This window comes from Nicotiana tomentosiformis, chromosome 4 (genome assembly GCF_000390325.3).
Source record: "Nicotiana tomentosiformis chromosome 4, ASM39032v3, whole genome shotgun sequence".
NCBI lineage: Eukaryota > Viridiplantae > Streptophyta > Magnoliopsida > Solanales > Solanaceae > Nicotiana > Nicotiana tomentosiformis.
In genome coordinates, this window is record NC_090815.1 from 105,268,279 (window position 1) to 105,291,555 (window position 23,277).

Sequence of the window (23,277 nt, forward strand, 5' to 3'; positions counted from 1 at the left end):
TATACTCAGTAAAATTTTCATTATTGTCTTTTTTATGTTAATTTTAAAATCAAAGTTTCATTACAAGTATTTTTATTGTTTAGCTAAATATTGTACAGTTTGATTTTAAAATTTTTAATACACCTTTCATCGATTCAAAAAAATTAATTGACTTAGCTGGTCTAAAGTTTGAACAAGCTTGGAAGGATGTTAGTTAGTTATTCTTGAGTATAAATTAACGCTAACAAGAGTACGTAAAGAGCACTGTTACATATTTAAGGGATAATTTCAGGGAGATCCATTCTCTTTAGGTTTGACTTCGTCACACTGACCAATTCAGTGATTTCCAAATGAACATGTGAACTAAGAACAAGAAGAAAAATGAAACCAAAGTGATCAAAGACTCCATTAACCCTAGTTTTGCATTGTAACTTCTCTCAATGATGATCAAAGGGTTCTAATATAATGAAGCAACCTCATTTTTTGTCTACATAAATTTGTATGCATGGAATTTCAGAACCACCAAAACCATACACCCCAAAAAAAAAAACTAACAATCTACAAATTCTTAAAATTTCATTAGCTTGAGACTTCATCCAATAGCTTATACCTTCTTACCCTATTTTTAAGTACCTTTCTTGTGATTCCCCTATTTGATATTTCCTCTGACTTTGTTCTCCTTATTTTCTCTTCAATTGTGACCCTTTTTCTGGCAGCCATTGACGGTGATCGCTCCATAGACTTTTGTATTTTAATGGGGTTTTTCTTGATAAGTTGCAGCTTCATTAAAGAATCCTTTTTCCCCTTTGGATTTGGTCCAATATCAATATTTTCATTTCTAATTAGCTTTTTCTTGAACTTTATTGGACCATCTTGAACGTCACTTGTATTTCTACATGAAGAAGATGAATTTGAAGAGTTCTGTGTTTTATCACCAGAAACCTCCTTTGGACTCAAGCACCAATTGCATATACGATATGACTCAGCTTTTGGATACAAGTTGCTGCAATACCTGCAAAAAAAAATTAAAAGGAAGCCTTTTAATCATTATTATTTTCGAGAAAATCCAAGAAAATAAATTAGAAAGTAGCATAACTAAACTCGGATAGGATCAATTTAAATCACCCCGTCATATTATGTATACAATTCAACATGTGAACGATAAATTAAGAGCCCAGTCTAAATACGAAACAACAATCAGAAATGTCAGAAAATCCCCCCCTCCTCAGTCCTCAGGGTGCATGCCCTCAGTATCAAGGAAATAAATTAAATAGCACAATTAAGTGAAACTAAAAAATAAAAAAAGATTTCAAGTGGGTACCTATGTTGAGATCTAAATTGGCATATTTTGCATTTGAAGAGCTCAGAAGATAAGCCATAGTCTCCACACATGCAACACTCAGTGGCTCCTCTGCTGCTTGTCATCTTTGTGTATCATTTCTCTTATTATGAACACAATACTTCCCTTTTTTTGGGTTCCCCAAAGGGGTTTTATATATGTATGTATATATATATATGTACAAAAATCCCTATATATATAGAACTAAAAGATGTAATGCGTGTATTGTGATGTTTGGGGGGGGGGGGATGGGGTCTTGTAGGGGATTGTCTGCCACACAAGAAAAGAAAAAGATCATCAATCACATAATAGAAGGAGAAAGTTTATCTCTTTTTTTCCCCCTTTTTTTATACTTTCTTTCTTAGAATTGCGTATGAATATTGAAATGAATCATCATATCATTTTCAAGGGTCCGTCAGTGACAAGTACGTAATTTATTGTAATTTGCCACCAGTTAGTTGCTGAAAAAGAACCGTGGGGCACGTAGCTACATTCTTTAATTATTTGTTTAGAATTTAAAATGTATTTGAGTGGACTTTCTTTCGTTGTTCACTCGTTCTAATTTTTTTTACTAATTAAGACGACCTGACTAAGAAATAATGAGAGAAGGAATAGAAGTCCAAGATAAATAAAGTTGATTTTGACATATATCATACTTAATTAAACAAATTAAAGTTGATAACCAAGATTAATGTATGCAAATTGTGTATTATTTTTGGTTTGTCGGACACGGTTGATGCAGAGACTAGCAATTTGAGGAAAAGGAAATTCTTGTTTGCTTCTTTTCTCCATCCTTTAGTCTTTAAGTGGTGGGGAAAAGGAGTTCTATTGATCCATTTATAGTTGTACCTATGATTTGTAATTGATTAATATATAAATTACTGAAGATACCATTTAATTCGAATGCTCACATGGTGAAATACTAATTGTCTTCTTAGAAGATTTCACATTAAAAGTTGTATTTACTATTGCTGATAAACTTTCCAAAAAAGTCTTTGGTATTTTGAATTAGCCGATCGTAGAGTGGCATGGAAAATCCCATACTTATAAATGATATTGGCTACAAAATTTCATAAAAATGACCGTACATAATTTCAACAAAACGTGTTCTAGATTCAACAAGTTACTTTTTTTTCTTTTTTCAACTCTAAATCCAAGAAAAAAGATAAAAGGGTTGTGGGGTGGCAAAGACGGATTTAGAATTAAAATATGATGAATTTAACTTTCTAACACTAAACCCATTGTTCGTTTAGAATTATAATTAAGTTCAGAACTTAATAGTTTTGAGATTTTATATATTTTTCACACACTTATATATATAAAAAAAATGTATGCTAGTTGAACTCATTAAACCTATATTTTCGGCCTCGGGTTAAAAAGGAAGAGGAAGAAGGATTCTTTTTTAGCATAGCAAAGATAGTAAATAGTCCACACGTACAACAACAGCAATAACAACAATAACAAATCCAGTAGTTTATATGGGGAGGCTAAGATGTTACACAGTCTTACCCTTACTCCTGAAAGGACAGAGAAGCTGTTTGTGATAGATCCTCGGCAAGAAAACGGCTGAAAATGGTTCACGCGTAGAGAAAACAAAAGAGAACAGGCAACATATTGTCATTTGTCAAAACTCTTACAAACGCTCTCAAGACGCGGCTCCTAACTTAAAAGAGCAAAATGTCATTTCGTACCAAAATTAGACAATTAATCTATCAGATCTGTCAAAACCAGTTTCTTTGATTTATGGAATATATGACATGTCTCACCAATCCCTATATGTTTCGAATAAATCTGGTAAAGTTGCGTCCAAGATTATTAGGTTTGTATTATTCTCTTGCACTGCACTTTAACTAATTATACTTGAACTAAAGTAGTCATCCTAATCACAATTAGTGTCTGGTCACCACGTTGGGAAACCATTTTTTTCACCAATACCACATAAATAGACAATCATCTGCTTTAATAGTCAAAATTCAGTTTCCTAACCCAAATCAATCAAGCCAATTTCTTCTTTTTTTCCATTAGATTTCTTCTTTTTTTTTTTTGTCCTTTATCTTTAATTGGATAGCTCTATTTACACCATAAAATTCTTGCGAATTGTCAGATATATATTTCCCTTTCGAGAAATTACATTCTTGACTTTCTGTTTCAAGACATAAAAAGAAACCAAATCAATGGATTAGTCCTTGGTCATTCTAGAAGTTTCTATGTCATCGTACAAACGCACTTGAGTGAATGATCAATTAAAGAACTAGAATCCGCCGAGTTATAAGGGGATAACTCGGAAAAAATGTCGGAGGGAATAACCCCTATGGTCGGAGGAATTTGTTTTACTTATTTAGTTTCTGAGCTTCAAAAGATCTTTTACTACTATATTTAACATGACAAACCCTCGTATATTCATTCGACAGTTGAATGAAGGGCATGCAAAAAATATGCACTAAACTTCCTCTTATCCAAAGGAAATAACTCACAAGTAGTCATTCTCTCCTCACTTTGAGAAATATTTTTGCTAGAGAGAGAATTTACGAAAAATAAAAATGACGGAAAACTGAAACCCTAGTTCACCAAGGATATGATTTTCTGCCACAGTAAACACACTATTAGCTGACATTCTCACACATTAAAAGTTGAAGCCAACGGCACTCTGCTATTGCTAATCTAAGCCTCTGAACTATCAATCAAATACAATGAGGATAGACCATGTTTAACTTGAATGTATTACTATGTAAGATAAAAGACCGAGATATATATTTACAGAGACCTCATAGGAAGAGAGGACAGCTGAGAAGAATTAAAATATAATACAGTGAAACACGTCACCAGGAAAGACTGCACAGAAATATGAATTACAATTGGATCAAACTTCAGCTGGTTTGGGAGCCAAAATTTTCAATCGACTTGGTTAACTATACATTCCACTCTCTTCCTTCCCATGCCAGCATGTCCAACGGATAAACTTCATATCCACCATCTGTAGTAAAACACATACGTTAATACAACACAAGCAAGACTGCAGCACCTACAGCATTCCAAAACTAAAGCAACCCGGTCAAACGCAAACAAGCTTCAACGACAAAATGGTTAAAACCCAGGTACAACATTTTGCTCGCTTCTGTCACACTCCTTGAAATTCTCTCATCGGTGTACTGTAGTGTATTAAGCCCAACCTCAAACCCCTACCTCAGAAGTAAAATTCGCTAAGCCACCTACTAGGTCATCTATGAATGACACGAGACGATGAAACTTGCACTTCTGTTAATTTTACTGATGAATAGAAAAAATGTGTTACATAGTGAGCACAATACTATGGGCATATATGCAAAACGAACTTGTTAGTCCAACAACAAAGAAACAATAACCTATGTCCCCTTTTTCACTGAAAAAGACCAAACACGAAAAAAATATTAGATTACCGATCTTGATCAAATATTCATTTTGCCTTAATGAGCATCTTTACATTGCTGCATTTTTAGCACATTGAGCTAATTTAAAGATAAATGGCACCATAAACCATATGCATGTTCGTATTATTGCAATTAGAACATGAATGAACCCGTATTAGGTGCAACGTGACCATCTTTTGCTAAATCACTGGTAGCATGTGACTTCCAAATGCTCCCTATGGGCTAGTCAAGGAAAGTCATCTGACTGAGGATACATTAACCATGCATCATTATCGTCACTCTAGCCTTATCTATAGAAATCTTATCAGATACATCTACCATGCATCATTGTTGTTACTCTAGCATTATCCACGAGAATCTTATCAGAAAAAATTCCTAGGATGTACAGGAACAATGACTTATCAGATATTGGTGTGCATTTTCTCAAACAAGAAGTTGCCAGAAAGCTACCATTGCTATAGTTTGTAGGAACTCAGAAGAAGGTGATGCAAAAGCTCATACATCAATATTTCAGTTCAAGTGGAACTTTCAGGTATATCACACAATTGACAGACACAAAAAGTTTGCACGGGTTAGATAACAATTTATCATACCAGTATTTAAGAAAATCAGCTTAACCTTCTCAGCTTTGCGTGCATTCGAATGGATGTAAGCTGCCTTCTGTAAACTCGTGCATCCTAAATCTCTCCAAAAATTCAAAAGGCCTGCAGAGAACAATATGTTTAGCTCGGAGTTGTCAGAGACTAACAGCTAAAATAGGAAAATATCCATTTCTCATCTATCAGTTAACGTGGAAGTCTGTCATTCTGGCATTATCAACACTACTATATTCTCATCAAGATTAGGTGATCTATTATATTTCTTAAGGTGCCTTACAACAAGAATGGAGGAACGGGTTTGAGCTAACATAAAGTAGCTTCAAAAACAGAGGAGAAAACAGGGTGAAACAGGGCTATGAGCTACCATGTCCAGGCTATAGAAATAAAAGACAGATCATGAATAATCGGATCACCCGAAGGAAGAAACTAACAGAGTCTGCTTTTCAATTCCATATTAGAGTTTTGATGGGTGAAGGGGAGCCTTTGAAGCAACGGTAAATTTGTCTCCGTGTGACCTATAGATAACGGGTTCGAGCCGTGGAAGAAGCCACTAATGTTATGTTTGCATTAGGGTAGGCAGTCTACATCACACTCCTTGGGGTGCGGCACTTCCCCGGACCCACACGGGATGCCTTATGCACCGCGCTGCCCTATTAAAGTTTTGACGGGTGTACAATAGAAGTTATGTCCCAAAGCATCTATAAAATCAATTTAAAAGAAAATGATAAGCCTGTTAAGTCTTACAAGACAGCTTCACGCGTGCGGCACAATCTGCGTTGATTGCTTTCCATTGCATCTAACACATTGGAAGTCTCTGGTCCTGCAGCTCCACCAGCCACAAGGGAAGGGACAGACGCACTCGGAGTCCAAATCTGAAAAGCAATACATGCACATGACTCTATGTAAATCTGCCATTACGAATAGTGACCACTATTCCCAAATACTTGTGCCATTTCTCTCTCACCTTAATGGTGCTATCAATTCCACTGGTAGCCACAACACAATCATATGGGTGGCACTGTACACAATTTACAACTGAATAGGGATGAAGGCCGAGATGTCAGACTAGATATAACATGGTATAACAACCACTGCAAAGTACAAGAACTTAACAAATTTATGAGAACAGAGAGAAAAATACCAGCTTCATCTCCATGAAGCATTTTTATCAATCTACCAGTTTGTTTCTCCCAAATAAACCATCTTCCATCATCACTTCCACAAGCAATATATTCACCTGCACAGGGATTTTCAAAACATATCCACTAAGATCCTTACAATAAAATGGCTAGCTGTGCTTAACAGAGCCATTAATTTACATGATGATTAGCACAGAAATAGAATGGATCAATCTGACACATTTCAAATTTGAAAGTAGCTTAGAAAACCTTTAAATTCAACACATCATCAATAATCCTGATCATAGTAATGCCCAGAAAAACAAGGAGGTAAACTCACCAAGATTATGGAAAGACATGAGTTTCAGAATGATTGAGATGCTGTGACCAGCAACCAAAGTAAACCAGACTAAATATATAATCGGTCCAAATAGCCAGAAAGATGATCAATTTCTTCTAAAGAACACATCCAATGTTTGAAATTTCTCCACATCACCCAAAATCATGGACCAGTAAATTTGCTATCACTCAATAAACTGAATCCATAATCCAGGCAGATCCACCTCTTTACCAAGAATCTGATAATAGCAAAAACTAGGTATACTGAAATCCAACTCTCTTCATCTAAAGTGCCAGTGAGAAGGCAAAATGGTTCAGTAAAAGGCAAGATTTTCGCATGCCTGCAGAAGCAGCTCGTGCAGTTGCTCCTCTAGCAGCTGCTGAGGTTAGTGCCTTAAAATGTATCATCCCCTAAATTTATTGATCATATTGATTCATTTGTTCCATCTGACACTATGCTACATTCTTTTTACTGTTTTGTTTTTTGGTTATTGCTCGAGTATTATGTTATTAGAGGAAAGGGGAACCCACAACAAATGGCAAATATAGAGGCTCTGACTGTGAAGAACTTGGAATATTTTTTCTGGGGTTTTTTTTTTGGGGGGGGGGGGGGGGGGGAGGACAAATCTGGCTGTAAAACAAAAGTAACTTTTTGGGACTCGAAAGTTTTTTTTAAAGATTATGCCACATCTTTGTTTCATTGGTCACTTCCACATCATAGCATCTGAACTACAAATGGCAGATATAGAGGCTCTGACTGTGAAGAAATTGGAGTTTTTTTTCCTGGGGTTTTTTTTTGGGGGGAGGGGGTGGGGGACAAATCTGGCTATAAAACAAAAGTAACATTTTGGGACTCTTTAACTTTTTTTAAAGATTATGCCACGTCTTTGTTTCATTGGTTACTTTTCCACATCAGAGCATCTGAACTACACGTGTTTCGTTTTTTTTACTCTCATGGTGAAGGGTTAAATAGACACATATTGCAGTGAGGTTCAGAGGCCCAATAAGTTATGGTCTCAATTGAGGCGCCTAAATGAAAAAAATTGACAAGTTCAGGGGGCTGCCTATGTATTCTTTTTTTCTTTTGTTTTTTTGGAGAAGGCAGCCAATGTATTCAGCCAAAAGAGAGATTTCTCAAATGGGATATTGAAAAGGCTAAGCTAGGTGTAGCCTGCTCCTCCTACAATTTTGCTTGAACTTGTCAAGCCCGGTGCCTATGCGATTATTAAGGCATGGTGCTATTGTAAAATTGGTGGAGTGACTTGAATCAAGTTTGTCTAGAGAGGCACAGCAGAGAGTGCATTCATGAATGTATCCCGTAAACCAATCAATCTTTCCGTTACATATCGGAGACAGGGAACCAGCTCAGCAGGAGCAGTGTTGTAAATAGCGCTCGCCTCAGCCCTAATAGCGTGAGGCGTAGCGATGCGAGCATCCAGCGCCTTTTTCCTCTGTTGCGTTGCGTTTTCAAAATAGCGCTCGCCTCTACCTGTGTAGCGAGAGGCGACTGTAGCGTCGCTTTTTTAAAAAATAAAAGAAAAAGCGCAGGGAATAAAAGAAAAAGACCCGCGATTAGGGCTTTCAGGGATTTCTTTCTTCAAGCTTCAAGCAGCCGAGCAAACCAGCGATTTCTTTCTCCAAGTCGACCCACCCACAACGATTCTTCTTTCTTCTTCATCTCTTTTGCCATTTTCTTCTTCATCCAAGTCGACCCAGCCAGATACGCTTCTCTTCTTCTCCTTTGTTCTTCTTCTGCCTTTTTTTTTTCGTTTCTTCTTTCACCTTTCTTTCTTTCTTTCTTCCTTTTTCTTCTCTTTTTTTTTTTTGGCTCTGTTTTTGATCGAGCAGCACTCAACAGAGAGTAGCATTCAACTTTGTTTTTGCTCTGTTTTTTATCGAGCAGCACTATCTATTGAGTATTTAATTTTTGAATTGATATATTTATTAATATATTGTTGATATTGTCGCTTCAAATTTAATATTTTATTTTTTGTATAAATTGTCGCTTCACATAAAAAGGTGAGCGCTTCGCTTCTCGCCTCCCGCCTCAGTGAAGCGGGCTCTCGTCGCTATTTGTCGCCACACGCTATCCAAAACACTGAGCAGGAGTAGGAGCGCATGTCGCCAAGTGGATCAAGGCAGTGGCAAATCGAACCCTCACCAATAAGGTGAAAGTTCAACCAACTGGATTGCTAAGATTTCCCAGTGAGATTACACTTAATTGAAAAAGAGTATATGTACAATTGCTCGTGCCATTTTATCCTCAGTGAGATTGGTTATCCTATTAAGGGAAGGTAAATCTGATCAGATGAGCTAACTCCACGGTAACTTACTCAAACCACCTACTCCTACATAAGAAGGCAACGAGAAATGAGCTACATGAATGATCTCTAACCAACTACTCCTACATTAGAAGGCGATGAGAGAAATGAGCTACATGAATGATCTCTATGCTGTCACAACAGGTATTCCTAGAAACTATGACAAAGCTCAGCGTTGGTAAAAAACAGCAATTATTCCTCAATCCTAATTAATTGGGTTGACTATATGAATCATCAATATCACGCTACTTGAACCCATTTCAACCCAACAAGCAACAGTTGCTCTTTCAGGACAAATTATGTTATCTAACACTTAAAGTTCTCTAGATTACAAATATCTAAAGAAACTAAAGAACTCCAAGCGAACTTATGGTTCTCTATATTTACTATTGGTTTACAAATTTCTAAACAAGCTAAAGACTTTCCAGCAAACACTAACATAAAATAATAGCATCAACATCACTAAGCCTTAATCTCTTTTTTTGATGAAGTAAGAGAATTTCATTAAATGGTATCAAGAAGATGCATAGCCAAAATATACAACAAAAGAGTGTCTGCTCATGTACATCACTAAGCCGTTAATCTCTTATCAACTATATGGATCTTTTGCTTGCATATAGCCAAATCCACGTGGATTCTTAGAGATTGGTCTTTTGAGACAAATTTCCTTCTACGTTCATCCTCTTTTAACAACCTTCAACCATCATAGTGTCACACATACAGACCAATTGACTTAGACGTCTACGTAGGCTTAATTTCTTAGTTTAACAGATCCTTCTGAAAGAGATTACAGGGGAGCAAAGCAGATGAAAGGCAGTTCTTCTACTCAACTATAATAACCAGATAATGTTTCAGGATAATCATGAATATCTGCACGGAAACCATTAAAAAAAGTTGAATATACCTCGTTCTCCAAGAAAGCTCGCCTGTTTTATATCAGTGCCTACGTTGCAATGACCAACATATCTTTGCTTCATATCTATCACTGCTTCAGGCTGCAATATAATTTGAGAGAACAAAAAAGAGCACTGTTTAAACAAGGAAACAAACTTGATATTGAAAGACAAGATGTGCAGGCATCCAGATAACAAGGGGGAAGAAACTTCTCTGAGCAAGAAATGTTCAACTTTTAGAAAATTTGGCTTTCCTGAGCATATTGACATCCTTTTTAACAAATTAAATCCAAGACTGCCTACTGTTCTACAAATTAGTAGTCGGTCTGCAGTATGAGTATTGTGACACTTTTTAACAAATGAAACTCGTGTCACCCAACTACAATTCCACAACTCATAAAGCAGTCTACACAATGGTATGTCAAAGACAATTACAGTGATCAATTGGATGCATCTGATTATTTTTATCACATTTCACACTTCAGTTCATCTTCTAAAACCTATGATACCTTTGAAATTTAAATAATAAACCTCAAAACTGTTGGTCAAGTAAGAAAATAAAATTCAGTTCCATAGGAGTATGGGCAAATTATGTGAACTATCTGTTGGACATAACCAAGCGTTGGAGCAGGGGGATTCATAAGCAACAGAAACCAGCAAGTCACCACTCACAATCTACCCAGACGGCCAGACCAGCCACCAAGTGCAGTGTTATGCTTTGAGACTCAGAATACAATTCAAAGTATAAAACCAGTTGCCGGAAAGAGATTCGAGATGATATTAGGGACTTTTGGCTTAGATTAGCTCTTCTGGAAACAAAGAAAAAGAGATACTAATCAGGTAAAAACAACCTAACCAGCAGTTCAAGATATAGAGATTTAATATCATATGCAGAACCATTGCTACACTCATGACCTCAATAGACAAAAAGCCTCAACAAAACACAAAGATGCACAAGCATATCAAAGCAAACACATCACAGTAAAAGAATAGAGAAAAGAACATCTTTTCTTAATCCAGAGAATAAATAAAGAGAAACTTTACAGCATAGAAAAACAACATTCAAGCCAAAACCTTGTAAGCTGCTTTCTCTTTTTGACTCGAGGTTGGCGAACCACTAGCACCATTTGCTCGTCCAGTCTCCCCAGTGGAATCACCTCTCCTATGAATTCTTAAGTTCAAACTTCCATGGAGGACATCGGGATCAACATCCCGTCCTTCATCACCAGATATTGATGTTTCAAAAGCCAATTCTAACTCCTCGTCATCATCAGAATCATCTCTTTCAGACCTGGGACCATCTTGCGATGCATCACTGTTTGCGTCTGAACGATAAAGTATGTCACTTAGAGATAATACTCTTCCTGCCCGAGGATCTGACCTAGATTCTCCTCCATTTGCCTTATTTGCTTTGTCTGCTTCAGCTGTAAATCCAGGAATATTGTTGGTACGCATTAAAGCATGAATATGAATTAGCATTCCCAACAAGAATAAGCTCGAGTGAAATGAATCTCGAATCCTCCACAATATCGAGTTCTCTACAGCTATATTCCATCCATAGAAATAACTACAAAAATCATTTTAACATTGAAGCTATAATAAGAGTTCTGAAAGACTAATCAGAAAGTGACACACAAGAACAAAATTGACATCGAGTTGAAGGGAGCAGTGATTCCCAGAGGACCGAAAACAGCAGCACAGACAGGAAAACATGAACATAGTCCTTATGGTGGTGGCAAAATAACATAATTAGGAAAACCCGGTAAACTCATGGTGCTCTAGGGTCTTCAATAACTCATCAGCTAGTCATGGACAAGGAAAACTACAAACAAGTTTACAGAAGTACTGGGAAAAGGGAACTGAAAGATTTAAAAACTAGAATATATTCAGCAGTAGTCTAGTGTTTCAATAGGATTTTGATAGAGCTCGAATTGATACCAGCTTAACATTTTTTGTTTTAGGCCAGAAACTACTAAAATCACAGGCTCAATATGTAAGTCACTAACCTGCAGCGATATTATCTTTTATACTCTCCACCTTTAGGGCAACTTCAGAATCAGATGGAGCCGAGGATTGAGCGCCAATAGCGAACTCCAATGCTTCTTTATGCTTACCCAACTGCAGATAATATCAGTAACAATCAAGTGCTAAATGCAAAATCAGATGAATAATCAATTACCCACTATCCTAGCCTGCAAATATATATATGTAGGTATGGATAGCGACAAACAATACCTAATTAGATCAAAGGTATATAATATGGAGGATTAGTGCATATTTGAAACCAAACCAAGGGAGACTTATTTCCTAAATAGTATTAATAATTAACATTCTTTTTTTAGCAAGCTAATAAGTAACATTCTCAACCTTATAAAAAAAATTAACATTCTTGGGAGGCAAAAAATTATCAAGTGCTAGAAACATTAATCATAAACTTAACTAAAATAACGTAAGCAAAAGTATCTAAACCATTTACAAGGTTTACTAATAAGAATGACTGGTAAAATCCACTTTTCCCAAGTTATTTCATGACTGAGAAGAAAAACTTATTCTAAAGAGAATCCTAAAACTTCAAATGATTTTGATATCATATCACAGTATGAGTTAAAATATGACTAAAAGCATATACATCGCCTTAAATTTTGAGTACATCATAAATATGATGCACAATCACCTTTGGTATTTCTCGCTGATAATTGATACTCCAATGCGATATTGGAAAAAGAAATGCCAGAGAAGGACGATTACAACCAAGCAAGAAAAATCATATGGCTAAGAGGACTGCGACCATGAATGGAGGGATGAGCGCAAATGCCCACATATGCCCACATGGGAATTGGGCGCTTACTTCTATCCAGCATATGAACAAAAAATATTTTAGCCACGGAATCCTACAAACACTGAATAACATACCTGTGAAAGAGCATCAGCGATCAAAAGAAGAGGCCTAAAGGAAGATGAATTGAGCTTTCTAGCTCTATGACAATCTCTTATAGCCATATGTGCATCATTTTTCCACTTCCTCTGATAAAAGGCCAAAGATTTTTTAAATTAGGTATACTATCCTTAAATAAGCGTTAGCGCAGTACAATAAGGAAATTGTCTGACTTCAGACACCTTGAGCAATATTGCTGCACGAGTGCATAAACATTCGAAGGTTAGAAGGGGACCAATGTCATCCCTGCAACTGTCCAAGACTTCATTACAAGCTTCTATCCCATAATAAAAGTTGGAATCTTCTTTCAAAGACTTCATTGCCATCTGAATCAATTTTTTGCACTTTTCTAGCTGGAGAAGAAGGAAAAAACAATGATTATGATTTGTCATCCTAAAGCAAGAGAAAGCAAAATGCAAGTTTTTATCACTTTGGGCCAGGAAGCAGGAGATCATGGGAGGGGTAAAGAAGGAAGAATAACCTTGGTAGCTGGAATTCTTTTCGATGAAGAACCGTTTACAAAGATTCCACTAACTGATGATTGCAATTCGATTCCATTGAGCAAGGGAGCAAAATTCATCAGGTTTGATACATCTCCTGAAGTATACGGCATAGAACCTCCATGTGCTACAACCAATAAAAAATTCATCAATCATAAGACAGTAACATAACCAGAGCTTCAAGTATGATTTATCTTAAGCATTCAAGCACAAAGAATGTAATATCTCCGCAGGTAGTAGTGCATCAAGTTACTTTCAACTCACACACTTTCGAATATCACATGCACGTGGACCAAGCACTTGAAGCAAGTAGACAGGGCTAAAATCATTTGTCAATTAACCTTGAACAACACCCAGTATATCTGGCACGGGCGTTCATGCACAAAGAGTTACAGTTTTTCTAACAAATCAGATACTTACATGAATGTGGCACCAAGACTGTGTAAAAATACAAGCACAGTGATCCCGAGATCAGTGTACCACTTACCAAAAGAAGACCACCATCAACAAACAATAAAAAGAAGCCAACTACAATAAATTTTGCTCTCCCCTCAACGAGGTCTCCACCTTGACAAGGATGAAGAGCAACTTAATGAGTAACTAACAGAGGTCACTGACATAAAAACAAGCTTCCTCATGCACGAAGTGCTCTGTGCTACCCCGATGGTACAGAACAAACGTAAGATCGCATTAATTACACATAAAAAGACCCAGAAATATTGTGTGCTTATTATATAATACTATTAGTATGTTCTTCATTATCATACCTTATCAACAAACGCACATCTTCTTTTCTTCTTTCCTCCATATTGCTTATCTTTCAAACTTGTTAAAACACTAATTAAAGTTGGCTTCAACAACATGAGGAAGAGCAGCAGAAAAAACATAGTATAATAATTGAATACTCAATACGAGAAATCTCTAACAGAATTCCTCAAGTACTGTCCTTGAACCCATTATAGCTAATACTGCACAAGTTAGATTCATCACACATTTCAAGTGATTCCAGAAACTGAAAGCACAAGGCGCACAACCATACGAGGTGGCAGAGGAAAGTGAAAACAGAATCAATAACAAAGTTACCGATTGTAAGATAGAATTAACGGAAGCTATGTACCAGGATTCACATCCATCAAGTATACATGTTCTCCACTGTAGCTAAGCAAAACCTCCTCTCCGTTAGGACTAAATGCGACATGAGTCAGATGAAAGCTGGAACGTCCCTGAGGAAAAAGAGAGAAAAATTCATCAGCTTCCATTTTCGAAGCCACGTGATATGCTACAATCACTTAGGAAAATAAGCAGTGATGGGTTACAGACTTACAGCAAGACTAATATGCGATATGTATGTGTGTGTGTATATATACGCGCACACACACAGAGAACTAAGAAGAGTTGCTATTAAATGGATGTAAAACTAACTTTACATGGTAAGAAACTCTATAGAAATAGATATCCATTGTAAAATTCAGCCACAGCTGCACTAATCTAGTATGCTACTATTACATGGCCATGATAAAGTGGAGTAGCTCACTTTCTTTAAAGTGAGCTACTTCTCCAGTCCCTCCTTTTCCAGTGTTGTTGCATTGCAGTTTACACAAACACACACACACACCCCACAGATGGACCATGTAACCGTAGTTAAATTTTAAGATGGTTGGCAGCAACGAAAAACCATGTCAGAAGTGGATTACCCTCTTTGGATTAACCAAATTTTAATGTAGTCATGTTTTGCAGAAAAAAGCATGTGATCCTATTCAGGACCCCCTCCCCTCGTTTTCTCCCTCTAACAAAAAAAACGACTAGACAGCTCATTGATATCCACTTCCAACTACAGGATTGACAATATAGCATGTCGTGGACTACACAAGTTCCTTGCAAGAAATTCTCAATGATTTCTTGTTCTATGAAGTCAGAAGAAGGTTACAAGGAGGACATCTTCAGTGCAAGCAGCCGCAAACTGCAAAAAGAGATGAAGTGTTCCCGATGATCTACTAAAACCACTGTACCTCTAATGATAAAGAAATAATAGAAATTCTAGCTAGCAAAACTGTTAGCAGACTCTAAAGTTAGATAATGCAGAAACTGAAACTGAAACTAACACGATCAGAAAGATGCATTGGGCAGAAGTAGCTGACACAAGGTGGAGGTGGCAGCTTTTTTTGACTCGAGGATAATGGAGGCAGCATTCTCCTATCATACAACCGAGCAAAAGCATCACTGCAAAAATTAAATAGCAGATTAGAAAACCAGCAGTACGGCCTGAAATATACCCGTATTGCAATAAACTAGTAAAGACAACTACACCTTCCACCAACGAGGAGCAAATGAGGCCTTGTGGAGCTAATATCACACGACTTCAGAGCAAACAACTGTTTCGGAGGATCAGTTAATGATTTCTTAGCTCCACAGCGTAAGTCAAGCTGTGATCACGGACCAAACATATCGAAATGCAAACTGTTTAGATACATCACAGCTTAAATCAAAGTTCTTAACATTCATATCAACTCGCTTGACTACAAATGCAGATCGACTATTTGGAAACATTAAAATCAACCACTCGAGAAAGAATCAAAGTCTTCAAAAGTTGCAGTTATGGTTATACAACAAATGTAAAAATCAATACTAATCATATAAAACTTCTTGAGTTGGCAGCTAAAGCTTCAGGCTAGCCAAGGAAAAACTATTAGAGCACCAAACACAGTTACCTTTGCCAAAATTACAAAAAAGTATACCCAAAGCACTTTATGATGATGTCACAACAAAGCAAGAAAAAAAACACTCATTGATGAGGCAGCTGTAACTTGATCTTCTTATAAGAGAGATAGGGGACCTTTAGCCTTTGGGTGAAGCAGGAAATATAATTCAGCACAACGCAGAGTGTGTTAGGACTAACAAGTATATTACGGCATTCTTGACGAGAAGAACCAGCTGGGGGACAAGACGCACCCTCCCGTAAGTCATGCTGCCTCACTGTCCCATCTTCACTAGCACTCCATACTACATGAGGATTCCCAACTTCAACCTATTATTGGAAACAGCAGCATATACTATAAATAGAAAGGAAATAAAATCAACAAATACTTGATTATCACTTAAAAGGATGTTTCCCGCTGCCTGAACACCTACAGCTATTTTTTTAACCCTCCTGGTATGACACTGAAATAGAACGGATGGAGTCAAAGCACTGTCTTCAGCACCTCTTCCCTTTAGATGAGACAAATGAAAAAGACGAACCTGCCATATAAAGTAAATATAAAGAGAGCATTAATTTCTGAAAAACCCACTCAAGGCAAGTGAACAGCATCGTTATAAAAACACACAAAGGTTTGGTGTATCAATAAACTACTTCAGCATCTCCTGCTCCAGAAACGACTAGCTCATCTGAAGTTTCTGGAACAAACTTCGTGCAGAATATGTTGGCAGTGTGACCGGTCTCAATGGAATGCAAAAGTTTGCGGCTTGAATAATTCCATATATTCATCTGCATCAAATAAAGTTTTTTTTCACTCAGATTTTAGTGAGCAAACACAAGATGCCAAATATCAACTGACCCAGGGAATGCAATACAGATACAATAACCATAAACTAAGGGGCCCCAAAAATAACCTGCAAAGTGCAAAAGAAATTGTGAACAATTGCTCACAAGATTCTCAACCAGCTCTTCGACAAACTGTTCCATCTTCAAGTCGCACTCAAGAGCTGTTGCCAGACTACTCCTGGCAGACCCAGCGGCAGCCCTTGCTTTGATTTCTTTTTTGTGTCAGTAATAGCTCTTCATTTAAACTAGATGTAACAAAGCATCTCTGAAGATTTACATTCCATCTTAAGTTTAAGTTTATATAAAACTTTCTTTTATTCAATCAACTCTAGATTTGAAAAATAGGATAATTCTCTATCTCAAATTCTTAGCCTCCCTTCACAGGAATATATTCGTGTGAACCCTAACTGTTTTCACGCGTGACCAAAACTCCAAATAATTGTTACATCACAATTCATGGAGGTCCTCAATTTCAAAGATGCAGGATCATTCAGTAGCCGTAACATCACAAGGAGCAAAACTTGTGTATGCAGTTATTTGAATTTTGTTGCTTATTATGAGTGCCATTTGCAAGTTATGGATGAACACAGATGGATCATCCATCTCGGAGGAAAACTATGAACGAGACACCAGAAACAAAGAATTACCAAGTGAAGAAGGTTAGTACTCATCCTAAACGATAAGAATAAAGAAACAAATCTCACAGCTTGTTGAGCAATGTTCTGTATCACCTATCCACCAAATTTTACAATCCATGGCAAGAATAGCTTTCCCTTTTCCCAAGGGAATAGCAACAAGTAAAGTGGATCAGGGCATAAAGCCATAAACTGAGTTTTTATGTTGATGCCAGAGAAATATTAGTAAACGCCTACACCTTCTCACTTTAGATCACTACAATACCAAATTCCTCAGAGGACATGCCACTCTCTACCAGGTAGAGGATCATGATTGAAAGGAAAAGATTTCCAAAGCAAGTCACTGCCACGATGTTAGAGAGGAGACTTAGCCCTGGGCTGCTATTTGAATGCCAATTTTCTAAATGAGCAAGAGAAATAAAGACCATTTGATCTGAAATGGTTCATCTGAAGTCTACAGTTATTGTTTACAACATTAGTAATCAACACATCAGCAGTCAAACTGGGTAAAATAAACAGATTGATTCAAGATATTCGGGACAAGGTAAGAGTGTCCTCCGTGGTGGACAAGATGCGGGAAGCGAAGCTGAGATGGTTCGGGCATGTGAAGAGGAGATGCACATATGTCCCAGTGAGAAAGTGTGAGAAGTTGGCCATGACGGGTCTAAGAAAAGGTAGAAGTAGGCTAAAGAAGTATTAGGGAGAAGTGATTAGGCAGAACATGGCACATCTGTAGCTTACCGAGGACATGACTCTTGATAGGAGGGTGTGGAGGTTGAAAATTAGGGTAAAGGGTTAGTAGATAGTCAAGCGTATTTCTTTTCCGTATCTGTAGCATTAATATTATTCTCGTACTTGCTTGTAGTTAGATTTCTATTACTACCGGTTATTTTTTTTGCTTCGGTTATCTTATTATCTTGCTGTTGTTCTTGCATCTTGTACTACTACTTTTCCACTTGTCCATTACTGCATTTCTTTTCAACAAAGTTCTAACTATGCTTTCTTGGGCCGAGGGTTTATCGAAAACAGTCTCTCTATCTTGAAAGGTGGGGGCAAGGTCGGCATACACACTACCCTCCCCAGATCCCACTTGTGGGATTTCACTGGGTTGTTATTGTTGAAACATCTTTCCATTGACTTATGTGCTGACTAAAATGTATCAAAATGCAGATGTGACACCTCCGGTACTATGATTGACTCAACTCTGTTCGAGTCAACCCTCACTGAATCACATCTAACCCATGGAACAAAATAGCAAATAAATCTCAAGGTTTTTGTTGACAGTCTTTTCCCACTTTGTTGTATTATGCAAACGTCACAATGAGCCGAATCATCAAAGACAAGATAAATGGTATTCAACAGGCAATAAATCCACAGCTAAAACAACTTGCGAAGTTCCCCATCCCCATCCTCGTCCCTGCGCTCATGGTAAACACTAAATAAAACTTCTCTGTCTGTCCAAGTCAAACACCTATGTTTTCGCACTTTGGAAAAAGAATGGGAATAGACTTGAGCCTCTCACAAGAAAACTACGTACAAAAATGATCAATATAAAACATAATAAAGAGTTTCAAATGACTACTAATCAACAACAATCTGTCTACTTGACAGGGTGGAATAAATATAAAGAACATATATATAAGTATGTGGTTCTTGTCAGGGCTATCTTGCAGACTCTAAAGCCGACCCAGCTATCACATTGAGAAGCTTTTAACAGTTCATCTAAAATAGAAGAATAAGGGAGCAACGAGGCGTAGAGAGTATCATACTCTTGTATCATCTGATCCAGATATCAAAAGAGAGCCTTTTGAGTTCCAAGCTATCGCATTCACACAACCCTGATGCCCCTGTTAAACAATGAACAAACCCTTGAGACTGTGAGCACAGACATATATATCCATGAGTCAACAAAGTACTACCAAACAGAAGTCCAATGGAGAAACTAACAGCATTTCTTAGAGGGTTTAACCGTCATCTGCCACATGGACACTCAGACACCCACCTATATGCCTTTATGTGTCCAATTCTCTTCACATAGATTGAGAACCAGAAGCAGACATATCCTTTGCACGTACGCAGCATTTCATGTCTGGATGGAATACCCCCTTTTTTATTGTGAAATTCAAGGTTAGGTCTATTATTATACAATTTCTATTGAACAGTGTAAATTTAATTACAAAGCAGCATGAAAGAAATGGAGGATCAGAACTTAATTGCTAATGTGTGGAAGGAATTATAATACAGCTACATAATGGTTTGCTTATGAAAATATCTCTTTCAACTTCAAACAATTTATTAACCTACTCCCCAACCAACTCAACACATCAAAGTGAGTCATTTTTTGATGACGTGTATGCAAGTAAGGTGCAATTTTGACCATAATCATTTCACATAATGTTCTAGCATCTTGAAATATTAAAATTTGTATTCTGATCTAAGTTCTACATGCATAAACTTTATTGTAATCCATAATAAGAAAAAAATGTCTATATGATGCGCCTATTTATGTAAAGGAAAGAATACCACTTACATGGGCTGCACTTGAGAAAAAAGGTAAATAATTGACAACCTTAACTAGTTGATCTCCAGTAAAATAGGAAGAGGGTTTTAATGACTGTCATTTGCAATAAAAAAGATGAAAACAAATATTTTTAATCTTTAGCCCGACTCCGACAGAGAGATACCCAACTTTGAATCAGATTATGTCAGATAAAAGATACTATGAGATAAACACCTTAATGGTATGTGCAGTAGTGTTGTACTCATTAACGCACTCACCTCCAATTCTCTTTCTAAGGCCATTCTTTCCACCAAAGAGGAGTGCATCTGCAATCCATGACCTGAATCCTATAATGAATAGAAACCCAAGCAGAATACAGTGATGAGACGAAATATGCAGAAATGTAATGAGCTTAAAAACAGCAGAGAGAACCTTATTAGTAATCCAAATTACTAAGGGACTGGGAGTTTTGCTGGTCTCACATATAGGAAACAAAGAAGAAATATATTTCCGATGGCTGTAAAAGCATTTGATAAAATTTCAAAAAAGACTAACAAATGTGTAACTGCCCAAAGTCAAATCAAAGCTCTAAGCTCTTGTGATGGTTTTGTCTTGCAATTCTCAAAATCTAACAACATTGGTTTGAGTAAGAAAAGCAAATACATTTGCCCTTCACTTATTTATTCAGATTTTTAGTCGTCGGGAAATAGTTCTCATGTGTTGATTTTTCAACTTATTTCTTCTTTTTTTCAGAAAAGTAGTAACGAACACGATGAATAAAATGAGGGTTTGCGTTTATCGTTTCTTATTCCCATTTTCATAATTGATATAATTATTTAGAGCTACTTGTGCTCTTCTTTACATTACTTTTGGCTTGGAATGCATGAGTACATATTTTAGAAAAAGAAGAATCATTTCTCGCTAATTAAAATTGGTGAAACATTAAAATAGTATGAGTAGGAATCATCAATCAAGAAGATCTAAAAATACGTAGAAAAGAGAGATAACATGCTAAAAGTTCGGAAAGAGAAGAGAACCAATCGAACCCTGTAATTGCTTAATTCATACTGCGCATACAGGTGTGTTTGTTTGATAGAAATATCTTCTTCAAGGTAAACAATTTCCGTGTTTGATTACCTTCAATTTTCGAAATGTTTTCTCCAACAAAATATTTTCCACTAAAAAAAAGAAAAATGATTTCCCTCTTATGAACAAAAGTGATTTTCCTTCACAAATATCTCAACTCATAATCAAAGCACTTACTTCATTCTAACTTCGACATTGTAGTATGTAGTACTTTAATAATCGAAAACATTGTTAAAAATATTATCTTCATACGTCATCCTATACCTTGTGTGTTTACGAAATGTCACCAACTTTTACATCGGACCAAACAGTAAAAATAAAACAAAAATTAATTCCCTAAAGAAATTATTTTCTATGTTACATTTTCCGTTGTGCCACAGGCATGAACTCCAATACTGACCACTAGTAAGGGCTTTAACCAGAGCTTGGATTTGATTTATGAAAATGGTAGATTGCTATTGCAAACACTTAGGGGTCGTTTGGTAAGCGGACTAAGTTATCCCGGGATAATAATCCCACGATTATAATTCCTGGACTATTTTATCCCACCTGGGAAGTGGGATAAAATAATCCCAAGTTTGATGGGATAAGGGGGATACGATGGGATATACAGTATTAAGTCTATTTATACCATCAACCAAACATGGTATAAATTTAATCCCTTACCTTATCCAACCTTATCCCGCGTACCAAACGACCCCTTAGGGTTTAAACGAAGACACGAGTCCTTCTAGGGGTGGCTTACTTGATTCAATCGAAGCTGCTTCAGAAACACTATGAAACATTTTCAGGGTATCCTTTTTTCCTGATAAGTATTTCTAGGGTGTCATAATCTGTTCAATCTGTTATAGCTAGTCTTATCTTTGCCATTAGCACAGCATAAATACTTTCTCATATGCATTTGTGTATGTTTTTATTTCTTGCCAGCACAATTTAGTATCATTGCTCTACTATTCCAAAATTAAATACTAAACAACCCATATAAAGTTTCTCCCTTCCCTTTCAAATTCAAGTTGGCTAGTGAGGGCAACCACGACAGTCACTAATAGGTCATCCTTATAGTTATAGTTGTTCCTATTATAATATCATACAAGATATTGTCCAATATAAGTGAAGGCATGAGTAATAAGTGATTATTGTTCAATGAAACTCAACATTTCATCCGCTGGAACCTTAGCTAGAAAGTTCGAATTACACTCGGAATGTGGTAAACTTTACACCACCAGTATTTCCTTACCTCACGTTACAACGCACAATTATTCAATATTCACTTAACTAACTGAAACTACAATCAATAATCATAGCTTATGGCATCATCATAACTTAAAAACTACATAGAAAAAGAAGCTCGTAGCAAACTGACGAAATTCAAAATAAAAACAGGTAACTGAATGAGGAGATGAGAATTTAGGCGTACATGGCGAACGTGGAGGGATCGTTTGTTGATCAAGTCAGTGATGTTGCCGTCGTGGAAACAGAGTGATTCCATTTGACGAAACTTCTAAGAATTGCACGGAAGAATCCAGAGAGTTCGAAAACCCTAGGTTGGTGAATTCGGAGAAGGTGGGAATGACGAGTGTATGTATCTACTGGCGATCATCAGAAACCAGTAGTATTGAACACGAACCGAAAGGAACAGAAGAGAAATGAAGAGTCGGTTGTTGTCATACGGCGACGTTTAGCTCCACGTCTCAGCCACGAACCATTTTTGATCTTGTCATATGTTTTTATGTTGCTAATGAAATAGAATGTGAATTTCCACTTGCATCCATTCACAAAAAATTAATTCCTTATGCCGAAATTCGTTAATCTGATAAATAGGCTCTTAATCAGGACTCGGAAAACTCAATTGCACACTGAAACTTGGCGTTCAAGTTTCCCTTTATTCTTAATTCATAGTGGGATTAATACACCCTTGAGTGATAAGGTGATAGAGAAAATATTTATACTTCCTCAAAGGCGCGTGAGTAGAAAAGAAATTACTAAAAAGTGATTAAATTGTCCATCGGTTTACGGTTAGCCACTAGCCAATAACAACGATAATAACAAACCAAATATATTCTCCCAAAAAAGGGTCTAAAGAGG

General features: G+C 36.7%; 1 protein-coding gene and 1 long non-coding RNA gene across 4 annotated transcripts; both read right to left on the reverse strand.

Moving 5' to 3' along the window:
• Nucleotides 1-361: 361 nt before the first annotated feature.
• On the reverse strand, nt 362-1,488 carry LOC104097666 (uncharacterized). The gene is made up of 2 exons (XR_011415581.1): nt 1,301-1,488; nt 362-991 (listed from the first exon to the last, which is right to left on the reverse strand). It is a non-coding gene; the product is annotated as an uncharacterized lncRNA (long non-coding RNA).
• A 2,460-nt stretch (nt 1,489-3,948) lies between these two features.
• Nucleotides 3,949-23,044, reverse strand: LOC104097667 (protein ALTERED SEED GERMINATION 2). 3 transcript variants are annotated; one of them, XM_009604272.4, is made up of 20 exons: nt 22,610-23,041; nt 20,385-20,453; nt 19,376-19,453; nt 16,780-16,914; nt 16,560-16,667; nt 16,327-16,455; nt 15,738-15,853; nt 15,533-15,650; nt 14,548-14,653; nt 13,412-13,557; nt 13,113-13,283; nt 12,909-13,019; nt 12,002-12,113; nt 11,070-11,419; nt 10,007-10,097; nt 6,466-6,561; nt 6,289-6,359; nt 6,069-6,196; nt 5,344-5,429; nt 3,949-4,292 (listed from the first exon to the last, which is right to left on the reverse strand). In XM_009604272.4, exons 1-19 carry the CDS (start codon nt 22,679-22,681, stop codon nt 5,348-5,350), a joined length of 2,289 nt encoding a protein of 762 aa, XP_009602567.1. In that variant the 5' UTR covers nt 22,682-23,041; the 3' UTR covers nt 3,949-4,292; nt 5,344-5,347. The 3 variants fall into 3 exon arrangements, with proteins under 3 accessions (XP_009602567.1, XP_009602566.1, XP_009602568.1); XM_009604271.4 differs by having other exon boundaries at nt 5,319-5,429; XM_009604273.4 differs by lacking the exons at nt 3,949-4,292; nt 5,344-5,429; nt 6,069-6,196; nt 6,289-6,359; nt 6,466-6,561 and having other exon boundaries at nt 10,070-10,097; nt 11,040-11,419; nt 22,610-23,044.
• Nucleotides 23,045-23,277: the final 233 nt, after the last annotated feature.

Excerpts from the sequence above, each read along its gene's own strand:
- LOC104097667 (XM_009604272.4), bottom strand. The coding sequence starts at position 22,681 with ATGGAATCACTCTGTTTCCACGACGGCAACATCACTGACTTGATCAAC. Across the intron at positions 19,454-20,384 it reads CCTTAGAAAGAGAATTGGAG|GGGCATCAGGGTTGTGTGAA; the intron begins GTGAGTGCGTTA and ends ATTGTTTAACAG. Across the intron at positions 16,456-16,559 it reads GGAGGGTTAAAAAAATAGCT|GTTGAAGTTGGGAATCCTCA; the intron begins GTAGGTGTTCAG and ends TTCCAATAATAG.